This window comes from Labeo rohita, chromosome 7 (assembly GCF_022985175.1).
Source record: "Labeo rohita strain BAU-BD-2019 chromosome 7, IGBB_LRoh.1.0, whole genome shotgun sequence".
NCBI lineage: Eukaryota > Metazoa > Chordata > Actinopteri > Cypriniformes > Cyprinidae > Labeo > Labeo rohita.
This window is the reverse complement of record NC_066875.1, coordinates 40,849,045-40,869,993: the sequence shown is the minus strand read 5'-3', so window position 1 is coordinate 40,869,993 and position 20,949 is coordinate 40,849,045. Positions and strand designations below refer to the sequence as shown.

Here is a 20,949-nt window from a genome sequence, read left to right as displayed (position 1 = left end):
ATCAATTACAATTATTCTCTGTTGACAAAGCAATTAAACCCAGAGCGAAGAGCTAATCCAGCCGTATAGAGGCTTATCACAGGCGGCCGCAGATTTATGATGGTCACTGCAGCAGCGTGCATGTATAGAGTGATATCAAGACTGAGCGGCCCGAACACTGAATATCAACTTACCGACGTTATTATATTTTTTGATTAACTGGTTGGGCACTTTATAACTAGTTTAATCAAACGCCGTTACTAAATAATCTTTAACAGCTTGTTCAAATTTGAATGGACTTAAATATAGCTTACATGATGTGCTGTTAGGTCTATATATTGTAATGTGTGTTTGAGTTATTAATGCATTAATAAGAAGAATTTCATAAAGATGCTATATTCAGTTCAGTGCTTCTCTGTTTTAAAAAAATGGTACTCCGGGGGATGATGCTTGGATGCTCAATGCAGTGTGCTTACATCGAAGCTAAAAATAGAAAATTACTCCTCCTTTGTCTTGCGTAAAAGTTTAACAAATGAGTGCCTCCACTCCTCAAAAACCTCGCCCACTTTCCACACTTGAACAGTATGTGTGCCGGTGACGCATAAGGGTACGCGTGCGTTCGTGTGACGTGTGAACCATGAACCGTGAGATCCATTACTCAAATACTATAGAAAATATGCTACAAAAGTTTTCATAGTGGTGATTCATAATTTTCCAAAGTCAACTGTTTGGTTGTAGACGTAGTCATTCATGTAAAATATAAGCAAATCGTTCAAAAATCATATTTCCATGGCCTTATCTAAATAAAAAAAGCAAGCCTTGGCGCAGTTCAGTGCACTGAATGTAAATAACCTAAGTGTGATAAGATATAATTAGAACACATAAAATGGGCCTGTTATCTACTTTTAATAATATTACTTGATTAAAAGTCATTAGATTTATCTATATGTATAGGAGTCGGTCAACTATGCAGTCCTCACGATGCCTGCGTCTGCAGAATCTTCTCCGTGCGTCAGATGAACATCTTTACATAGTCCTGAGGGACAAGTTTATTAATCAGTCACGAGCCGGTCCGTCCCCAAACGTAGTCTCGCGCTGCCTTGTGTGTGTCACGAGCTCACGTCTTCGCTTGTTGCCCCTTTAAAATCAGAATTGAAGGCCAATGATTTATCAAAGCCCTATTATCAAGAAAATGTCATGCGAAGGGTACCTTGCCATGCACTGACGCAAACCCGATCTTTCCCACGGAGATATAGAAAGCTTTGCACTTTGCACAGCCAAACTCAGTCTGCCTGCCGTCTTTCCAGCTGTTTTCTGCTATTAACCCACATTTGTTGACTCTGCACAAATGGTAAGTACAGCACATTCATTACTTTACGCTTTGCGTGTTTTTGCTGTGAACAGTTTACTAATTATTTAGAACAGTCTTGGGAACTAAAAAGTATTGTTTGTAAATGCACTAATGAACTAAGTGTCGCTATCCACGGTGCTGAAACTTTATTGCAGGCGTTTTTACACCTTTTCGAAGGCAAGCTATACAGTGTATAAGAAACTATCACGTTTAAAAAATGAATACAAAAGTATAGCCTTAGTAGTAGTGATTTTTAAAAAATGATAGACATTTTATTTTATTATTATTATTATGGTTATTATTATTCTTTTGGTATGCAGAATATTTTAAAAGGGTTTTTAGGACAGTGATCTCCTATGGTGCAATGTAATTGATGGTGTAATGTTCCATGTTTGCACCCGGGTTTGCACCGCACACTTACACCGGGACTGGTGCCTGCCGCAGGGGGGAAAAGCCTCGGCCGAGCCCGGCAGCTTGTCTATTGCCCATAAAACCAGGGGATGTGCCGGGGTTGAATGACAGGAGGTAAATGAGGCGTAAAATTAAAGAATCTTTCTCTAATGGTAAAAGCAAGAAGCAAACAGCTACCGTCCGTGAGCTGAAAATCAAAGAAGTGGAGCAGACATGTCCAGAAACGGTCTGGCATAAAATACATTGCAGAAGTTACAGTATGATAACGTTGCCATTTCGCTGTGCTGCCTAAGGGTAGGTCTATGTAAAAATGTTGGGTCTCTGTAGGTGTGAAATAGCAGTTAATTATTACGTTAATTATACTGGTCCTGACTAATGTGTATTTAACGTTGCAGGATTTTTCCGAGCACGGGGAAATGTTGAGACAGCCGTCAAACAGTATTCCGCCCCAGCCGTCTGGGGGAGCGGTTGGAACTACTAACAAACCGGAGAACGGGAACCCGGTGCTCCAACCGCCGCCTGTGAACGAACGGAAAACTTTTTGTCCCTCGGAAAATAAACCCTGCGACATGGAAGCCAATAAAGCATACGGGACGTTTAAAAACGCCGCACCTGGACCCACGTTTGCTCCCGTTAATTCTGCCGTGCGCAAGGATTCCGTCGGTAAAATGGATGGTTCGACCGGTAAAGCCACGTCGGACTTCATGTCTAACAATCAAAGTGCTGTAAGGATCGCGGCGGAGCATAACAACACCACCGGTGACTGGACCTCCATGAGCCAGACCACCATCATCCTGGGTACAGATGGCAATACATCTGTTCTGCCTGGCACATTGACCGGGGTAAGTGGTTAAGGAACGTTTCATTCCGGTTGAATCAGCCAATCACCCCTAAGCGTAAAGCTTTCAAACGGGGAGAGCCTTGAGCAAAAACAAACGCTAGATGTTTTAAGTGTCCTATATTGCATCGTAAAACCAAAGGAATCCCGCGGCAGCTTTGTCCGTTACGACCGTTACAGTTTAAATTTTGTTAGCTAGATATTTAACCCACTTGCGTTTGCAAAAATAAAACAGATTTGAAAAATTATGATGATAATAGAGGTTCTAGAGCTTCGTCTCACTTAATCAAAAGTCTCATTTGAGATCACCACAAGCATTATTATACTTTAAAAATGTATAGTGTTTTATTGTGATATTTAAATTTACACGTACTGATAGCCTAAGTAGTGACGGTTATTTGGAGCTGCTTACCGTTGCTATGGTTACCTCCTAGCGAAATCTATTCGCTGGCATGTTTTGCGACAGGTAAAAATGCGCTGTGACTAATTTGTAGTTTTTTTTGTAGGGTTACTGAAACGTTTGAAACAAAGATTCACTTATATGAATATGTAATCTAATTTAGGCCCTCCGAACCTTTTGTTTGAACTGCTCATAATTTGCACCGTTTTACTGTGTTAACGTTTAAAGTCGTTAATGTGTTAAATGCGATGTGCTTCAGGAGTAAAAAAACATTGTCATTTTTGATATACGGCTCTCATATGTCAAAAAATGTTTTGGACAAAAGGACATTGTTTTTCAGTCTCTCAAAAGTGAGCAGCGAAACGAAATCTGTTTACAATCTGGAAAGGTTTGAACAGTGATAGTGATTATTTCTGACGGCACAATAATTACAGCAGTTTTCACGAACAGGTCGAGTAAGAGGATGTGTCAAGGAACCTGAATACATCAAATGCTGTAGTCTGTGTATTACTGCGTTGCCACTGAAACAAACCCCCCCAGAACAAGAGTTACAACATTTGCTTTATGATTGGAAATGAAGCTGCTGAGCACTGCATGTATGAGGTTTATTGTTCTCAGAGATTGGTTTCTGATGACTGGTTGTGTTGCAGGATAATGTGTTACATAAGAATCTGCTTATAGTACAATTCCCATTGGGGTGTTTATTAGAGCCAAGGGCGACCCTTTTATTTCCAGGTCACGGAAACGAGACAAAAAAGTTGTTGGGGGAGCATTTAGATTAAAAAAAAAAAAATGTTTTAAATGTTAATGCATCTATAATTTTGATGCCTCATACTTGGATGGTTGTCATAAGAGTTAAAAACTGAATATCTGTTAAAGTGAAGGCTAGCAGCCCACATCCGATCATACTAAATACTTAGTGGACTGTTCTTTCAGGAGGAGGATGATGATGATGGAGGAGATGAGAATAAGGCCAGGGGGAACTGGTCCAACAAACTGGATTTTATTCTGTCCATGGTGGGATATGCCGTGGGTTTGGGAAATGTGTGGAGATTCCCATATCTTGCTTTCCAGAATGGTGGAGGTGAGAAATAATTAAGGGAAAGCATGCTAGAAAATGTTAGTTTATATATTTGTTTTACTACAAATCGATTTTTATCGAAAATTAATCGTTTAAAAGTCGGGAATGTCAATGCGTAGTAATACACACGTATAAACTTTCGTTAGAGGCAATTTTATTTTCTGTGATAAAATGAAAAATTCGTTTTATAATTGCACGGATTTTATTCTAATGTACGAATTATAAGGGAAACGAAAGAATTATTATTTTGTAACATTTGTACACATTAATAGTGGATATAAGTTGTTTTATTTTATATTTAATACTTATTGTGTTTGTTATAAATTATCTTTTTGTAATATTATCAAAAAAATTGTATTACATTTTAATTCAAAACAAAATCTAAAGTTTGTTCACTTTTTTTTAAAGACGCACTACTCATGAGTCATGACTTTTTTTTTGATAGCAGCTTTTCCCTCTTTTTGTAGGTGCGTTTTTGATACCTTACCTAATCATGTTAGGCCTCGCCGGTATTCCTATATTTTTGTTGGAGGTGTCTTTGGGTCAGTTCGCCAGCCAAGGCCCGGTGTCAGTATGGAAAGCGATTCCAGCTCTACAAGGTAAACTGACGTTACTTTATTAATTGATCCTCCGTTATAATGAGTAATGTCTGTGCTAATGTGTTATATTCGTGTTTCCAGTGAACTGGTAATCGACTTTCCGACTGCTTTAAGTGTAATTTCTATTATCTGGTTTCATTTTGTTATTATAGGTTGCGGGATTGCCATGTTGATAATATCTGTCTTGATAGCCATATACTATAATATTATTATGTGCTGGACATTGTACTACCTGTTCGCTTCGTTGAAGGAGACACTGCCATGGGCCACCTGTAATAATGAATGGAACACCGTCGAGTGCAAAGACAAAGACATGCTGCTTTTGGGTAAGGATGAGCGTCTCTCTCTCTTTCTCTCTCTCTCTCTCCCTCTCCCCCTGTGAGTCCACCCCCCAACACCCCTTCTTTTTTTCTAACTAAAATGCGCAATGCGCAACCTGTATTTCAGGAATTAAGTAGCCTACCGCTCAATTTAGGTTATTCAGTGTCATCCTGCTCTCTTTATACCCAAACGCAACTGTTTCTCCTCATTACGCCAAAAGTTCTTATTTGATGACTTGACAGATTTTTTTTGCCAGTTACAGAAACTGTCAAATCAAGTCCTTTTTTTTTTTTTTTAACTTTAGAACCATTATGCAATATGAATAGATTTTGTGTTTTATTTTATTTATGATTAATGTGTCACATTGAAAAGTGCGTTTAGTGCTACTTATCAGAATGATTTTTTGCTTAAAATCTATTTGGAATAAAACCTCTTGTGTTTTATTACACATTTATTTTAATCTGCTAAAATGTTTACGTTTTAATTCGTTTTTAAAACGTTTTTCTTAATGGCGTGCTTTTGGTGAATTCAGCAGAAAATCTGCTAGCTTGACAAATTTACTGTAAGAGTTGGTGCAGTGCCGCAGTGAGATGCGCTGCCACCTCGTGGCAGGTTTGAGTAGCACCACTATTACCGTCTCAAATTGTCTCTGTATTGCAGTTGTGTGTGAATTGTGTAGGCCTGTTTGTACGACGATTGATTGATTTCGTGCACTTAATTTGTTTAAAGAATGTTTTTCAACTAGGCAGTGAATGACGATGGAAAACAGGAACTTTTTCACGTTCATTCCAAGCTCTATCATTGTTTCTTCTGGCCAGACTCCTGTATACTAAGGGACAGAAACATCACATCAATCAAGAACACTACATTCTGTTTATCTGCAAATGCTGTCGGGAATTTGACTAAACTCTTAAATGTCACATCGGACAATAAAACCTATGTCAGCCCTAGTGAGGAATATTTCAAGTAAGTGTGCTTTGGCATGTATATGTATTTAGAGGTGGTTTGTGTAATTTTTAAATTAAATGGCTAATCTCCTTTTTTGACAGGTATAATGTGTTGCATATTTCGAAGGGTATTGAATACCCAGGTGACATCCGTTGGCCCTTGGCTGCTTGCCTTTTTCTGGCTTGGCTTATTGTTTATGCCTCTTTGGCTAAAGGGATCAAGTCCTCAGGGAAGGTAAGTAAACAGGTTGACTATTTTCTCTTACTTTCTCTTACTTTACAGTAACTTGTAAGAGAGAAGCATACACAGGTCTCTCTCTGGTCCAGTGCAAAGCTGATTTTCCTTAAGTAGTACATTGGGCTGTAGTACATTAGACAGTAACCAAACTGTAAATAATTAGCAAATAAGTGAAAATAGTCCAGATATCATGTAAATGTGTGTTTATTAATTTGGCACAAGAAATGTTACATGGGTTAATAATGCTTTCTAAGACTGTAAGCAAAAGTTTGGCAAAAGTTTTTTTAGATAAACTACTAAAGAAGACTAGTAATATCTTTGAGTGATGACTCTTTTTCATTGTATGTTGTATATGTGTCTTTTTCAGGTGGTGTATTTCACTGCCACGTTCCCCTATGTGGTGTTGGTCATCCTGTTGATCCGTGGGGTCACTCTGCCCGGAGCCGGTTCTGGGATCCTTTACTTCATAACACCCAAATGGGAAAAACTCAATGATGCCAAGGTAATCAAAAGAATGTGTGTTTTTATTTATTATATCTGACCCTGGACCGCAAAACCATTCATAAGAGTAATTCTTTTAAAATTTGTTTGATTTATACACCATATATTAGCTTTCACTGATGTGTGGTTTGTTAGGATAGGACAATATTTGACTGATATACAACTATTTGAAAATCTGGAATCTGAGAGTGCAAAAATATTGAGAAAACCACCTTTAAAAATATCCTTAAAAGTTCTTAGAAAGGCATATTACCAAACAAAAATTAAGTTTTGATATATTTACGGTAGGAAATTTACAAAATATCTTCATGGAACATGATCTTTACTTAATATCTTAATATTTTGACTGTTGCTGCAAATATACCCTTGTGACTTATAACTGGTTTTGTGGTTCAGGGTCACATATTTGATGATAAAATATTTCACATACTGTCCTCCAGAATTAATCTTATTTCATTCCTCCATCTATCTTTTTTCTCTCTCTTTTTTGCTTTAACTCTAGGTGTGGAAGGATGCTGCTACACAGATTTTCTTCTCTCTGTCTGCAGCATGGGGTGGTCTTATAACCCTGTCGTCCTACAATAAGTTCCATAATAACTGTTACAGGTAACTAGTGCTGTCACTTCAGAATACACCGCTGTTCAAATGTTAGGGGCAGTACAATTTTTTTTTAAAGCAATTAATCGTTTTATTCATCAAGGATGCATACACTGATCATATGTAAAAGCAAAAACATTTATAATGTTACAAAGGATTTTTATTTAAAGTTAATACTGTTATTTTGAACTTTCTATTCATCAAAGAAAGGTGCAATGTGCAAATGTATCACATTTTCCACAAAAATATTAAGCAGCACAACTGATAATCATTAATGTTTCTTGAGCAGCAAATCAGCATATTAGAATGATTTCTGAAGAATCATGTGACACTAAAAACTGAAGTAATGGCTGCTAAGAATTCAGCCAATAATTTTGCCATCTCAGGAATAAATTACACTTTAAATTAGATTTTTTAAAATTGTAATAATATTTCACAATATAATTCTATTTTTGATTAAATAAATGCAGTATAATATCTGAATGATCAAATGTAAACAAACGAGTCTCTGTAATCAAGAGGGTCAATATTATTCTTTCATATTCATTTCAAAACTAAAACTGCAAAATTAGCTGTGGTAGGGATTGTACATATTCGATAGACACATTCTTAAAATAACATCTATGTATTATAATTAGTATTTGTGATGTGAGGTTACATGATGTGCTCTGTTTCTTTTGTTTTCCAGGGATACTCTCATCGTGACGTGTACTAACAGTGCCACCAGTATTTTTGCTGGGTTTGTCATTTTTTCAGTTATTGGCTTCATGGCTCATGAGCTCAAAGTCCCAATTGAGAGTGTGGCAGATGAAGGTACGTAGGATGAATGCGTGTGCTTGTGGATGGTGAGCTATGATTAACTATGATCAGATGTCTGGTTGTTGTTGTTTTTTTTTAGTGAAGAAACACAAAACTCATCACATTGTCATTGTTTTCAATGACATTCAACCTAATAGGCATTTGATCAGTCTGGTCTGTAAATATGCTCTTTTTGTGTAGGTCCTGGGATTGCATTTGTGGTCTACCCAGAGGCTTTGACTAGGTTGCCCTTGTCACCATTCTGGGCTATCATCTTCTTCCTCATGCTGCTTACACTTGGTCTGGATACCATGGTAATGAAAATCATAATTTCTATGATTTACAGTTTTTGTAATGTGTAATGTGAGCACAGAATGAAATACAATAAATTACTTTTTGTTCACACTTTTGTTCCTCTCCAGTTTGCCACAATAGAAACTATAGTGACATCTGTTTCCGATGAGTTCCCCAAGTACCTGCGCAAACACAAGCCTCTGTTCACTTTGGTTTGCTGTCTGTCCTTTTTTGTGCTGGGCTTCCCCATGATCACTGAGGTAGGAAATTTACTCTTATTCCCAACTGCAAAAAGTTTACCTTTATAGCACACTTTAATTAAAGCAGCTCTCTGGTAAATAATAAAAAACAAGTAAATAGAAAAGTAAATAGACTGGAATGGAAATCCTAAAGCAGATAATTGGAAAGGTCTGGAATAAATGTTAGTTTGTTTGCTTTTTAAATTAAAGTGATCCACTGGGTGATTTTTAGATTAGATCTCATTTATTTTTATTTTAAATGTGCATGTGCGTGTGTTTTCATGCACAGAGTGGAATGTACATGCTTCAGCTGGTGGACACCTATGCAGCCTCTTACTCTCTGGTCATCATAGCCATATTCGAACTGGTTGGAGTCTCATACGTTTATGGTGAGTTTACAAAATTATGATCAGTTGTTTTAAACTTATGGCTCCAGTAATTTATTTTAGTGCACAGCAGGAATCAGATTTTTAGGTAATGAAAAATAAAATTACAAATTAAACACACAAACAAGCAGGCAGCAATGAATTGGTTCAAGCTCAAAAGTTCAAAAGGCAGGCTAAGCCTTATAGGCCTTTTTTAAAGTTATTGGTATAGATTTTAATTAGTTTAGCAACATTAATTTATACAGTATATGGTTGGTAAATAGTAATAAATATTTTATTGATTAATTTAAGTGAACAACTAAATATAGCTGCAGTGATGCTTTATTTTAGTTAGCATCACCTTGGCTCCTTCAACAAAAATCCAAAAGGATTTTTCCAGTGGCTATTGGATTATTGCAGAAATAAAGTTTTGTGACCGAAAAGCTTATGATTCTTCTATGTTAAGTAAAAAAACAAAACAAAATACACTACAGTCCCTTGATGGAACTAGAAGTGCTAATATGCTCACTGACTTCTTTCTTTCTTTCTTTCTCCCTGTATTTGTGGTGCAGGTCTACAGCGGTTCTGTGAGGACATTGAGATGATGATTGGGTTCCAGCCAAACAAGTTTTGGAGAATCTGCTGGGCCTTTGTCACACCAACCATTCTCACAGTATGTCCACCTTATACCTTATAGACCATTCCTGACTCCTTTGACACACATCCAGTGCCACTGCATGCACACATTCATCAGTACTATTACTGTTGGTTAGTACTGCCACTAACTCTCTGTCTCTCTCTCTCTCTAGTTTATTTTGGCACTCAGTTTGTACCAGTGGAAGGTGATGACATATGAGGATTACACTTATCCAACCTGGTCTATGGTTCTCGGCTGGCTTATGGTCATCTGTTCTGTCATATGGATTCCCATTATGTTTGTTATTAAGATGCACCTTGCACCTGGATCGTTTATTGAGGTAAGGGAGAGATGTTTGGGTTATTTTCTATTTGAGTGTTATTTAAAACTGCTCAGTATTGCTGTTTAATAAATAGATGGGTAGTTTATTAGAAGTGTAGGAAAAATTGTTTATTTCAGGTCATTTGCTCTTTGTTTCCAAGTTTTTCACCATTTTAATTACGTTATGCCATCATTAGTTCATTGTGGTAATTCCTTTGGCATGAACCAGTGTTATTTTAGTATCACTAAGATATTATTATAGTTTTTACTAATATTTTGAATTAGTTTTTTAAATTTTGTTTTAAATGAAATTTTAGTTCAAGTTTAGTCATTTTGTTGTGTTTTTGTCCATTTTATATATTTTTTAATATATGTCTATATATATATATGTTACAGAAACAAAATAAGTTTAAGGATTTTTTTAACCTTTTATTTCAGTTAATGGGTCATTCTACAGAAATGTCCACTTGTATGGTATGGCAGTATGTCTTAAAATGTATTTATGTTTCTAACATTTAAACTTAGACTACATTATTATATTACCTTTTGACTTTATGAATACATAATGAAAACGCAAGAAATTAGGTAATATTTTATTTAATGTGACAGAAAAAAAAACAGTAACACCAATGACACAATGAATCACCAGTGACATACATAAGGCCTGATATATTGATCTTCACTGTTGTTACCCATAAGGAAGGTGACACCAGTGACAGTAACACCAGTGAAAATTTTCATTAAAATGCATTTTACAAAATGGCTGCTGCAAGGTATCAAACCACATGTTGTCAACCATGGTATACTCACTAAATTAAGTAGTTTAATCCATTTGTATTCAAGTTTTTTTTTTTTTTTTTTTTTTACAATTCCCTAACAATAAAGTAGGTCATACCAGTGACTTCAACTAAAAGCTTCATATGAAATCATGAGATAAATAAGAAAATTTCTGATAAGTGAAAAGAGACTTGGGCTTAACATGGGCCTTTTTCATATATCTTTAGGAAATAGGAAGAAGGAAGTCAAGTGATGTCACCAGTGTGATTTTTATTTCAAAATAAACAATTTTTGTTAAACGGTAACACCAGTGACACAACTCCAGGGGACCGCTACTTTTATGATATATTTTATAATATTTATTGGCCATGTAGTTAATTTACATCATATATTTGATAGTTATGAATGCACTGTTGTATTTTTAACAGTGGAAAAACAACATGTTTTATGCACATGAACAATGTTAACAACAAATTAATGAATCAAAGTGATACTTTTTCAGTAATTCTATGAAATTCTATTTTTGAAAAAGATCAACCGAACAATCTTTAATCAATTTATAGGATGCAAACCAAGAACCCAGCATGCAATTTTGATGTCTCTTCTCATTCTCTGCAGCGTCTGAAGTTGGTGTGCTCTCCTCAGCCCGACTGGGGTCCATTCCTGATGAAACACCGTGGGGAACGCTACAAGAACATGATCGACCCACTGGGCACCAACTCCCTCGGCCTCAAACTTCCCCCCAAAGATTTCCAGCTATCAGCCCAATATCAATAATCCTCCTCAATCCCCTGTGAGTGCGAAATTCCCCGAGGCCTCTGAGGGTGAGACCAGCACTCACGTCAAACTCTTTCTTCCCCCTTTTTCCATAGTGTTCTCTTTCAGCCATATTCCCCCTCTTCTGGCATCTTTAGAGGGGACTTTCAGGTGGAAAGCACAGACAACTCCCTATGATTTCATTGTTTTCTGAATAATTATTCGTAGTCAGTCTAAGAGTGGAGGTCTTTCACGCACATTCTGATACACCGATCCCAGCTGAACCTTTTTCTCAGAGGCAATATAATGATGCAGTTGCAACTGTTGAGGCAATATTTGACTGATCGTGCATCATGCAGTGGTTGTTTTTTAATTATTTTTTCATTCCGAAGTGACTGCTGATGTTAATAAGAAAAACAAAATGAGGAGAATAGCATTTATATTTCTTGTCTATTTGCTTGTCATCTCTTAAATGTAGCAAACACAAATGAGATAAACTGCTGAGTAGTGCACAGTGAACTCAAACTCTTTTCTGATATCGTACTATCGCTCTCCACTTGTGTCCACTTATAGCCGTACCTTGTGCCTCAGACTTCCTCTATTTATAAAATACCGCATAGTATAGTGCTAATTAAACCAATCGTACTACAATATGGAGGGAAGTGAGCACATTTCAGTCTCTGTGAATTATAAGCTATGCTACTCTTCTACTAACCTGTCGGAAATATCTCTACAATGTTATAGAAGCCAAACTCATAGTGTAGGTTCCAGTAGTATAGATCCATCCCTGTCTTCAAAGAAAAGTTAGCCATGCAAAACTGTAATAATACCTTTCAGTGTTGTTTAGAGTAGTACTCAACGGCCAACTAACAGTTATGTATGTATACTAATATTTAGAGTATGCTTTCGAGTTTGTGTCGTGATTTGTTCATAGACTTTGTGAATCCTCCTATTCTTATGCAGTACGCAGTAAAAGTAGAGGAGTGTGGTGTGTGTGGCAAACCAGTCGTCTCATAAAAAGTGTATATTTTAGAAACTTCAACTAGCTAACACACTATTTTTAACAATTGCTTGCAGAGGATTAGTAGATTAGGAAACAAACAAACGTTTTTCATCCTTCAATCCTGTGCTTGGGGACCACACTCCTTTTCTTTAATGTTTTCCATCGGTTTGTCTGTTTGTCTTCATGAAACAGGGTCTCAGGTATTTTTCCATTCCATCAACCTTATTAGATGTTGGATTAAAGTTTAACATATTTGTGGAAACTTGATGTGATTCACATATAACTAGGGCTGCACGATGAATCGTATTTTAATCGTGGTCACGATTTCAGCTTCTCTCAATATATTCCATATATATCATATATGCCTGCTGGTTATTATCCTGAAAACATTCAATTTAATTTAGCATTAACTTGTATTGGTAACAAGCTATCCTTCATGGTTGCTGTTGCCAGATTTCTAGAGTTTAATTCCCCAATCAGAGCTGTCTTGGTTTTAGGGCTGCCACTAACGACTATTTTATATCGATTAATCGATTAATTGAAACAATTAATTTCCAACAACAAAAACATTTTTAGGAGAAAAATTTAAATACACATTATTTTTTGGGGGGAAAAAAGATAAAAAAAAAGAATACATTCTTTTTTTTTCTTTTTTTTTTAAATAAAATCAATTGGAGCTGAATGGAACGCACTAAAATGGAATCTAGAAAAGTAATGGAAAACACAGAATTTGGTAAAAATAAAACATTTAATTTAACCATTAAAACAGAGTATAGAAAAAATGTAAACAGAAAAAAACTAAATTTGGAAATAAAACAGATCGCATCTCATTTTTTTGTGGTAATAAAAATAGATGTAAGTGAACAGTAGTCTTTAAAAGTACCTAAAAATACACATATAATATCAACGAGTTAATAAAAATTAGTTTAAATAATGTACGAACAGCAAGAAATCATATGGTTTTATTGAACAAAACTGTTAAAATACATAATGTATCATAAACAATAGAACAAATTTAAGTTTGAGTTTAGAGATCTCTACTACGATATTCTGCTAAAATAAATGTGCAATACAGCAAGTCTGTTTTCTTTCTTGTGGTCATTTGCACTATTTGCTGCAAGCAAACCATGCAAGTTGACATTCTCTTAATTTATCTTTATGTGAAAGTGTAATAATTCTTATGAAATTTAAAATCTATATATATTTTAAGCAAAGAAATCGCGATCAACCGTTTAACCATTGTCGTGCAGCCCTACATATAACCAATTCTCTATAAGATTTGTAAAAGTGCGCATATTCAGAATATTATGCCATATATTGACAATTTTAATCCTTATATATCTTATAATTAGTGTCCCGTTTCAGCTATTGGACTGTAAATATGATTACAGATAAAATGCTTTAATAGTATTGCTTTAGGCAACAGCTTTTTTGTTCTGGTTAGTTGTTGTGCTGATCAGTCAAAGCACTACAAAAAGCACTTTGATTAAACATCACCTAAAATAAGTAGTTGCTCTCCACCACCAAAATAAAAATAAAAGTGTGAAAAAAAAAAAAACTTTTTTTTTATTAGTTCAACATGTATACCTAAATAATGAGTACTGTGGATATGATTTAGTTAGTGAAAAGAGCCACACTGCCCACGCAACGCAAGTAATAACACTTTGCCTGGGCGTGATGTGTTTCAAAAGCCATGTAATATGCAGATACTACACTAATCACCTTGAATATAAAGCATTTATAAAACAGAAAAAGAAAAAAAGTATTCCTCAATATATTAGTGTTGCAAAAGAGATGCTTTTTCTGATATATGTTTAATCTTACTCTCTGTGTAGTATATGTGTGTGTGAATGTGTGGAATAATATGCAGCGCTTAATGTTTAGATTTATACTTATCCAACCATCCAGACATGATCAAACGCAGCCTGGCAGTCAGGTCAGTTGAGGTTCCCCTATACATTGTTTCATTTGTATGCAAGAGCTCGAATAGAAGCTCTGGGTTACGTAGCACAACAAGCGGTATACAAAGCACACGAATTGTAGGCGGCTGCTGCGATCGTTTGTAATATTTGAGGTTCTGGATGGAGTTTCCGTTAGTCCTTGTGTTGCTGTACGTCTGTCCGAGAGCTATAGTTACAACCCCTTTCACGTAACAAATATTCTGTGGGAAAAAACAATAGGTAACAGTCTTGCATGTGCTGTTTGTGTTGCTGTGGATTATTTGTCCATGTATGCTTCCCCTTTACGCTCCTTTTCTTGATTGTGTCCCTTACTTAGCAGCTGCAGCTGAGTTTACCACCTCTTCCTACCTACAGGGCGACACTGGGCAGTAGGCAACCAAAGAAGGAGAACTTTTCAAAGGGTTCTGAAAAAAAAAAGCTTAAAAAAGAACATATATTCTAAAAGAAAAAGATATATATACGTATATATATACAAATAGCCTATATGAAGAAATGATATATATTATTCTGTGTATTTAGGAGACTGAGATACTGCCACTCATCCTTCATTTAGTGGTCATTATTGATGTGTGTCAATATGTTATATGACATCTTCAGGTAACCTTTGGCCTTATAGATGTCCTCTGGTAATAAACTATTATGTGTATTTCAGAATAATGATACAGAGTAGCTTCCAATCAGTCATTATGTGGTCAGTCTATATTGTAATGTATGTCGTGTCATTTGGCACTTTACTGTGGACCTATCGGAGCATAGGTAAAATTTCTTATTACTTGGGTAATGTCATATATTTCTGTGTGTTTTACATGAGGGAAATCTGCCTATGGATACAGATATGTACCTCCAACAGATCATGGCATCATTTGAGTTAAATTGTAGAGTATAAATATGAAAAATATCTAATTTTAAATCCTGTGCCGGACAAAAAAGCAAAACGTATAAAAAGAGGAAAATAAACATATATGAAAAGGCATAATTTATTTTAAATGTCATTAATCCTTGAGGCCCTACCTCAGATTTTGTATTTATGTATAGAAATGCGATTTGAATCATAGTATCTTTGCCAATAATACAATAAAAGACCATATTTATCATACAATGTATAACCTCTTAATCAATAAATAAATGTTAATGTTTTCAACTCCAGTTGTGTTCTTATATGCCTGAGGTGTTTTTAATATTTTGTTCAGAAACGCATTTGCACACATACTGTACAAACATACACATGCTTCACACAATGGTTGCGATTGTAAAAAAAAGATAAAAAGAGTATCAGAAATACCATGTCAAGAAGAAATTTCACATTTAATTCATTGTTTTTTGTAACTATTTGAGAAATTTGCTAGCAATTTCTGAGTGATAATAGTTTTAAGTAAATCCCACACCCATTTTTTTTCAATGCACTGTACCATCCAGCTCTTGAGTGTTTTTCATGCAATGAAACATTAGTACACACAAACTACACTATCTGATGCATTACATAACAGAAATATTGTACTGAAGCAGTCACTTGGGCATGACATTACAGATAGTTCTAGTACACAGCACTACTTCTACTACGCAGCACAAATTATACAGGTCAAAACTGGCATTTGGTTTTTGACTAAAAAAACAAGATTTAACAGCTATTAAATATTTGATTTTGAAGTAATATATCATGTAGAGTGTTTAGAAAAGTTCTTACATTTTGACTCGCATTAGTTTGTGACATGCCTGAAAAAAATGGACAAAGGTGAGATTAGAAAAACAAAGAAATACACATATTTTGAAAATACCAGTATATGCAGCGAATAAATATTACCTGCTCTATGTTTCTTTAAGATACAACACAGGATGATATTGAGAAGTAATGACACCACAATGATTGTCACCAGTGTTGGCACAATATAGACAGACTGTTTTCCTTCTATAAGATGAAATATTAGAGTACGTTATTATCTTTAATAATTCTGGTAACACTTTACAATAATGTCTCATTTGTTAACATGAGTTATTGCATTTGCTCTTCTAACCTTTATTCTATTACATTATTCCAACAACTGTAAAAGTACACTGTAATAACGCTTCCTGAAATCGTAACTAAAACAAACCGGAATATATTTAATAAAACACATACAAATACTACTTCAGTCTTTTTACTTCAAAATATTATGTTTTATTCAGTGTGTTATTTGCCATTTCTTTGTGAAATATACTAGAAATTTCTGAGTGATTTGATTTCATAATCTTCTCTTTATGATTCTGCTGTCAAAATTTTTTTATTTACATAATATATGTGTGTATACTGTGTATATTTATTATGTATATATAACTACACACACATACAGTACATATTTTGAAAACATTTACATGTGTATATTTGTATTCAAATTGATATTATATATATTTTTTAAATATATATACATAACATATTTTTCTTAAACATACACATGCATGTGTGTATTTATTTACACATAATAAATATACACAGTACACACACATATATTATGTACACAAAAATGTTTATTTTGGATGCGATTAATCACAATTAATCGTTTGACAGCACTATCTTAGTTATCTTCTCATGAATATCAAAGTGGACCTACTGTAGCTGTCTTCCTTTTCTTTAATTACTTCCTTTCCTATAAACAAAGCAAGTAATTTCATATTAAAATAAGTCACAGTGTATAATGCAATATTTGAAGTTACAAAATCATGAGACTAAGGCTATTTGCATTCTGACATTTAGGTTGCATAACATAAAGCACATGTGCTGGGTATCCTGATTTTATTGCTCACCATTAAAACGCTCTTCAAACATAAGTCTTGTTCCATTTCCAAAAGACATCTTATTATAAAGATTAATCCCACAATAGTACACAGCGATGTCTGTTTGACCAGTGTTGAGTACTGATAGGCTAAAGCTGGTCTGGTTCCATGTTAATCTGTACTTTGCAGAATCCTGAAATTCGTCTCTAATATTTATGTCAGTTTTTTGAGATTGAGCTGAAGCCACAAAGACTGGAGCAGAGCTGTTTTGAAATCTTAACCAGAACACTTTAAAGTGCCCATCATCTGGTGTGAAGCACTGAAGAGTTGTAGAGTTTCCAGGCTGAACTCTCACTGCTGACTCTGGTTGAGACACATGGAATAACACAGCAAATGCACCTGAAATAAATTTAAATCAACTTTCAGTGTTTGCAATGGTAACAGCTTGTTCCAGTCAACTTTAGAACGAGTCTTTTAATTTTCTTTTTTAAACTGTTCATACATGTACAAAAGTATATTCAAAAGAATTAACAGGTTAATAAAAAAACACATGTACTTACACTGTTTAAGAACAAAACATAAAAAGTATAATAATCGAGTCATGTTTGAGGTGCTGTGCATTTACACGCCTTTGTCAGAACTGAAATGTGACAGCTTTGATCTCATCTTCCTGTCCTGCCTTCTTTTAAATGCTCATTCATTGGGCTGGCTTTTGAAGAAAAAAAAAAAACAGCCTCAAAGATGGTTGTTTTTAATTCACACCAGCATAGGTAAAAACTAAAAAACACAATTTCAAAGTCAGCCTAAAATAATTTGTTACCTTGTTGCCTTAAAATTTTAAGTTCAGTCAACTAAAATAAGTTTATTCAACTTGAAATGTTAAGTTGTACTAAGTAACAACTTAGATATTTGCGTTTGCTAAACTTAACAGATGGGTAACCCAGCTGCCTTGAAATCTTAAGTTGATTCAACTCAAATATCTAAGTTGTCACTTAGTATAATTTAACATTTCAAGTTGAATAAACTTTTTGAATTGAATTGAATTTGAATTGAGTGAACTTAAAATTTTAAGGCAGCCAGGTTACAAATTATTTTAAGTTGACTCAACAAATAGTTTTTTACAGTATAGAGCTTGTGTAAGGCATCAACTTAACAGGACATTAACAGGAACTAGAGGCAAATAGTCCACCAAACTGAACAAAAATGCAACCCCTCAACTGAACTAAATCTATTACAGTTGTAAAGTAAAAATGACAAGTGCAGACTGCAACATTTATGTTAGATCAGCTTATGTTGCATCATACATATGGTTATGCATTTTTACAGTGTTTACTATTATAACCAATTATACACTGTATAATGTCCAGTCAGAAGTGTTCAGATAAGTCATGGTGACTGGTGAATTATCATCATAAACAACAAAGTGCAGCTTCATGATTATATTGGAAGTTTTTTTGAGAGTGCTCACATCAGCATATTCCAGTAGGCCTATTTTGTTTTCCTTTTAGTCCTTAATTTTAACAATTAAATTTGATTCAGAAGTAATTTTCTTTAATTGAATGTCCAACTCATCAGTGACCGTAGTGACTACTGATGCCAGCTACTGTACACATTTGGTGGAGACAGAGCACTACTGTTTTAAACCATATAGTTTGAGGGATGTTAAAAATAAGCAATGTTGTGAGATTAAAGACCTTGGGAAAGTATAGAACTCCTTTCTGCCCATCAAATGTAAAAGTGTTATGAGATTAACAAAAATAACTAATCAATGGCAATTCCTGTGATAAATAAGATATTTATACAATAGCAATGAAAAATAGCAGTATAAAGTCCAAATAAAAAAGTGAATTTCAACAGCGGGGGAAAAATCAAGAGTTTATTTTTAGGTTCATTACTACTATGTGACCTTTTGAGTCTCAAACTGTTTCTGTGCAGGCTCTTACCAAGAAATGGGTACCTTTTTTAACAACTGCAGAAATAATGGTAACAGTTGTCATCGCTCTGCAATTCAATGTTACCACCCCAAATGAAGGGAGGTGTGAAAAGCATTTCTGAATATAGAGTGTTTGTGGTTGTGATGCAGCACAGGGTGTGAAAGTAAAGGTACGGTCAGCACTTTGGACGGAAAGTTTATGTACACCATTACGTTAAGAGAGGGGGGGGGGAAACAATGTATAGGCCCAGGGCCGTCGCTATTTCTTGGCCCTGTGCACTGTGTAATATTGTTCTGGGTGATTTAGTGACTTAGAGGCGCATTTTAATCTAGGGCTGTGAATGATTAATCGCGATTAATTGCATACAAAATAAAAGTTTAAGTTTGCCTAATATATGTGTGTGTACTGTGTGCAATTATTATGTTTATATAAATACACACAAATTAATGTGTATATATATGAGAAATATGTTATTCATATACAAAATGATTTTATTTATATATAATATAAATTATATAAAAATTATAATAAATACATATGCTTGTAAATATTTCTTAAATATATACATGAATGTGTTTGTATTTATATATACATAATAATTATACACAGTACACACACATATATTAGGCAAACTCAAACTTTTATTTTGTATGCAATTAATCGCGATTAATCGTTCACAACCCTATTTTAATCTTTGTAATTCCATTACTTTACTAAATGTCATTTTTCAACAACAAGTAGAATTCGAAGTTACCAATCAAAAGAAATCAATATGAACAAAGTTGGCACGGAAAAACATGAACTCACAACAACTCATAACAATGTGAGATTAATGTTTTAACATTGAAAAACAAATATGGACTGATAGATTAAAATGATTTAAATAACTGAAATGATACTTTAAACTGCCAGTACACTGCAAAAAAAACAAACAAACAAACAAACAAAAAAAAAAAACAATTTGAGTCATCTTAAAATAATTTGTTACCCTGCTGCCTTAAAATTTTAAGTTCAGTCAACTTAAATAAGTTTAGTCAACTTGAAATGTTAAGTTGTACTAAGTAACAACTTAGATATTTGTGTTTGCTAAACTTAACAGATGGGTAAGTAACCCGTAATTTAACATTTCAAGTTGAATAAACTTTTTTTAGTTGAATGAACTTAAAATTTTAAGTTGACTCAACAAATTTTTTTACAGTGTAGGTTACGGCAAGTGACTGAGTTTATCACTGAATCATTCATTCAATTAATTCGTTTGAACTGCTGATTCATTGAGTAGGTGACTGTTTTTACTAAATGAGAAATTGAATCATTGACTCAGATTCGTTTAAAAGCGCACGGTCATTCATAAACAAAACTCGTGTTTACTTGGAGATTTACAGTGGCTCAGCTGGGACTTTAAGACTATTTCCATTGGCAAAATCAGACAATATTGTTTTAGTCAGACAATGTAAGTCACTTAACTTCTTGTTTATTGAACTGTTGTATTAAATCAGTATCCGATTTGCAGACCCTCTTAATAATCTATAAAATCGTTCACACACCTTTCATCGCGATCTCACTAAGTTCCAATTATAATCAGCAAATTCTGATTGGGCGGCTTAATTGTTTTAAAGCAGCCCAAATTTTGTCTACCCGCCCAATGCGTTATTCTCAAGCCGATCAAAAGAAGCCCAATTGGGTTTTCCACAACGAACGGCTCCTTTGGACTACAGCGTTTGTTTTTCGCATGCAATGATGTCACAAGGCGGTCCATTAGAATATCATTAAAATAAATTCCGCCTGTGGGGCAGCGCAATTTTAAAGATTTTACTGGTTGTGTCAATCGCAGTATTGATTATCTACACTATGCT

General features: G+C 34.7%; 1 protein-coding gene across 1 annotated transcript; it reads left to right on the top strand.

Annotated features, from left to right (window-relative positions):
* Positions 1-1,062: 1,062 nt before the first annotated feature.
* Positions 1,063-15,520, top strand: slc6a5 (solute carrier family 6 member 5). The gene is made up of 16 exons (XM_051114987.1): positions 1,063-1,330; positions 2,137-2,583; positions 3,916-4,063; positions 4,528-4,659; positions 4,812-4,985; positions 5,799-5,946; positions 6,030-6,162; positions 6,533-6,667; positions 7,169-7,272; positions 7,952-8,076; positions 8,263-8,375; positions 8,484-8,615; positions 8,884-8,983; positions 9,532-9,632; positions 9,769-9,936; positions 11,313-15,520. The coding sequence occupies exons 1-16, from the start codon at positions 1,328-1,330 to the stop codon at positions 11,469-11,471; spliced, it is 2,322 nt and encodes a 773-aa protein (XP_050970944.1). The 5' UTR covers positions 1,063-1,327; the 3' UTR covers positions 11,472-15,520.
* Positions 15,521-20,949: the final 5,429 nt, after the last annotated feature.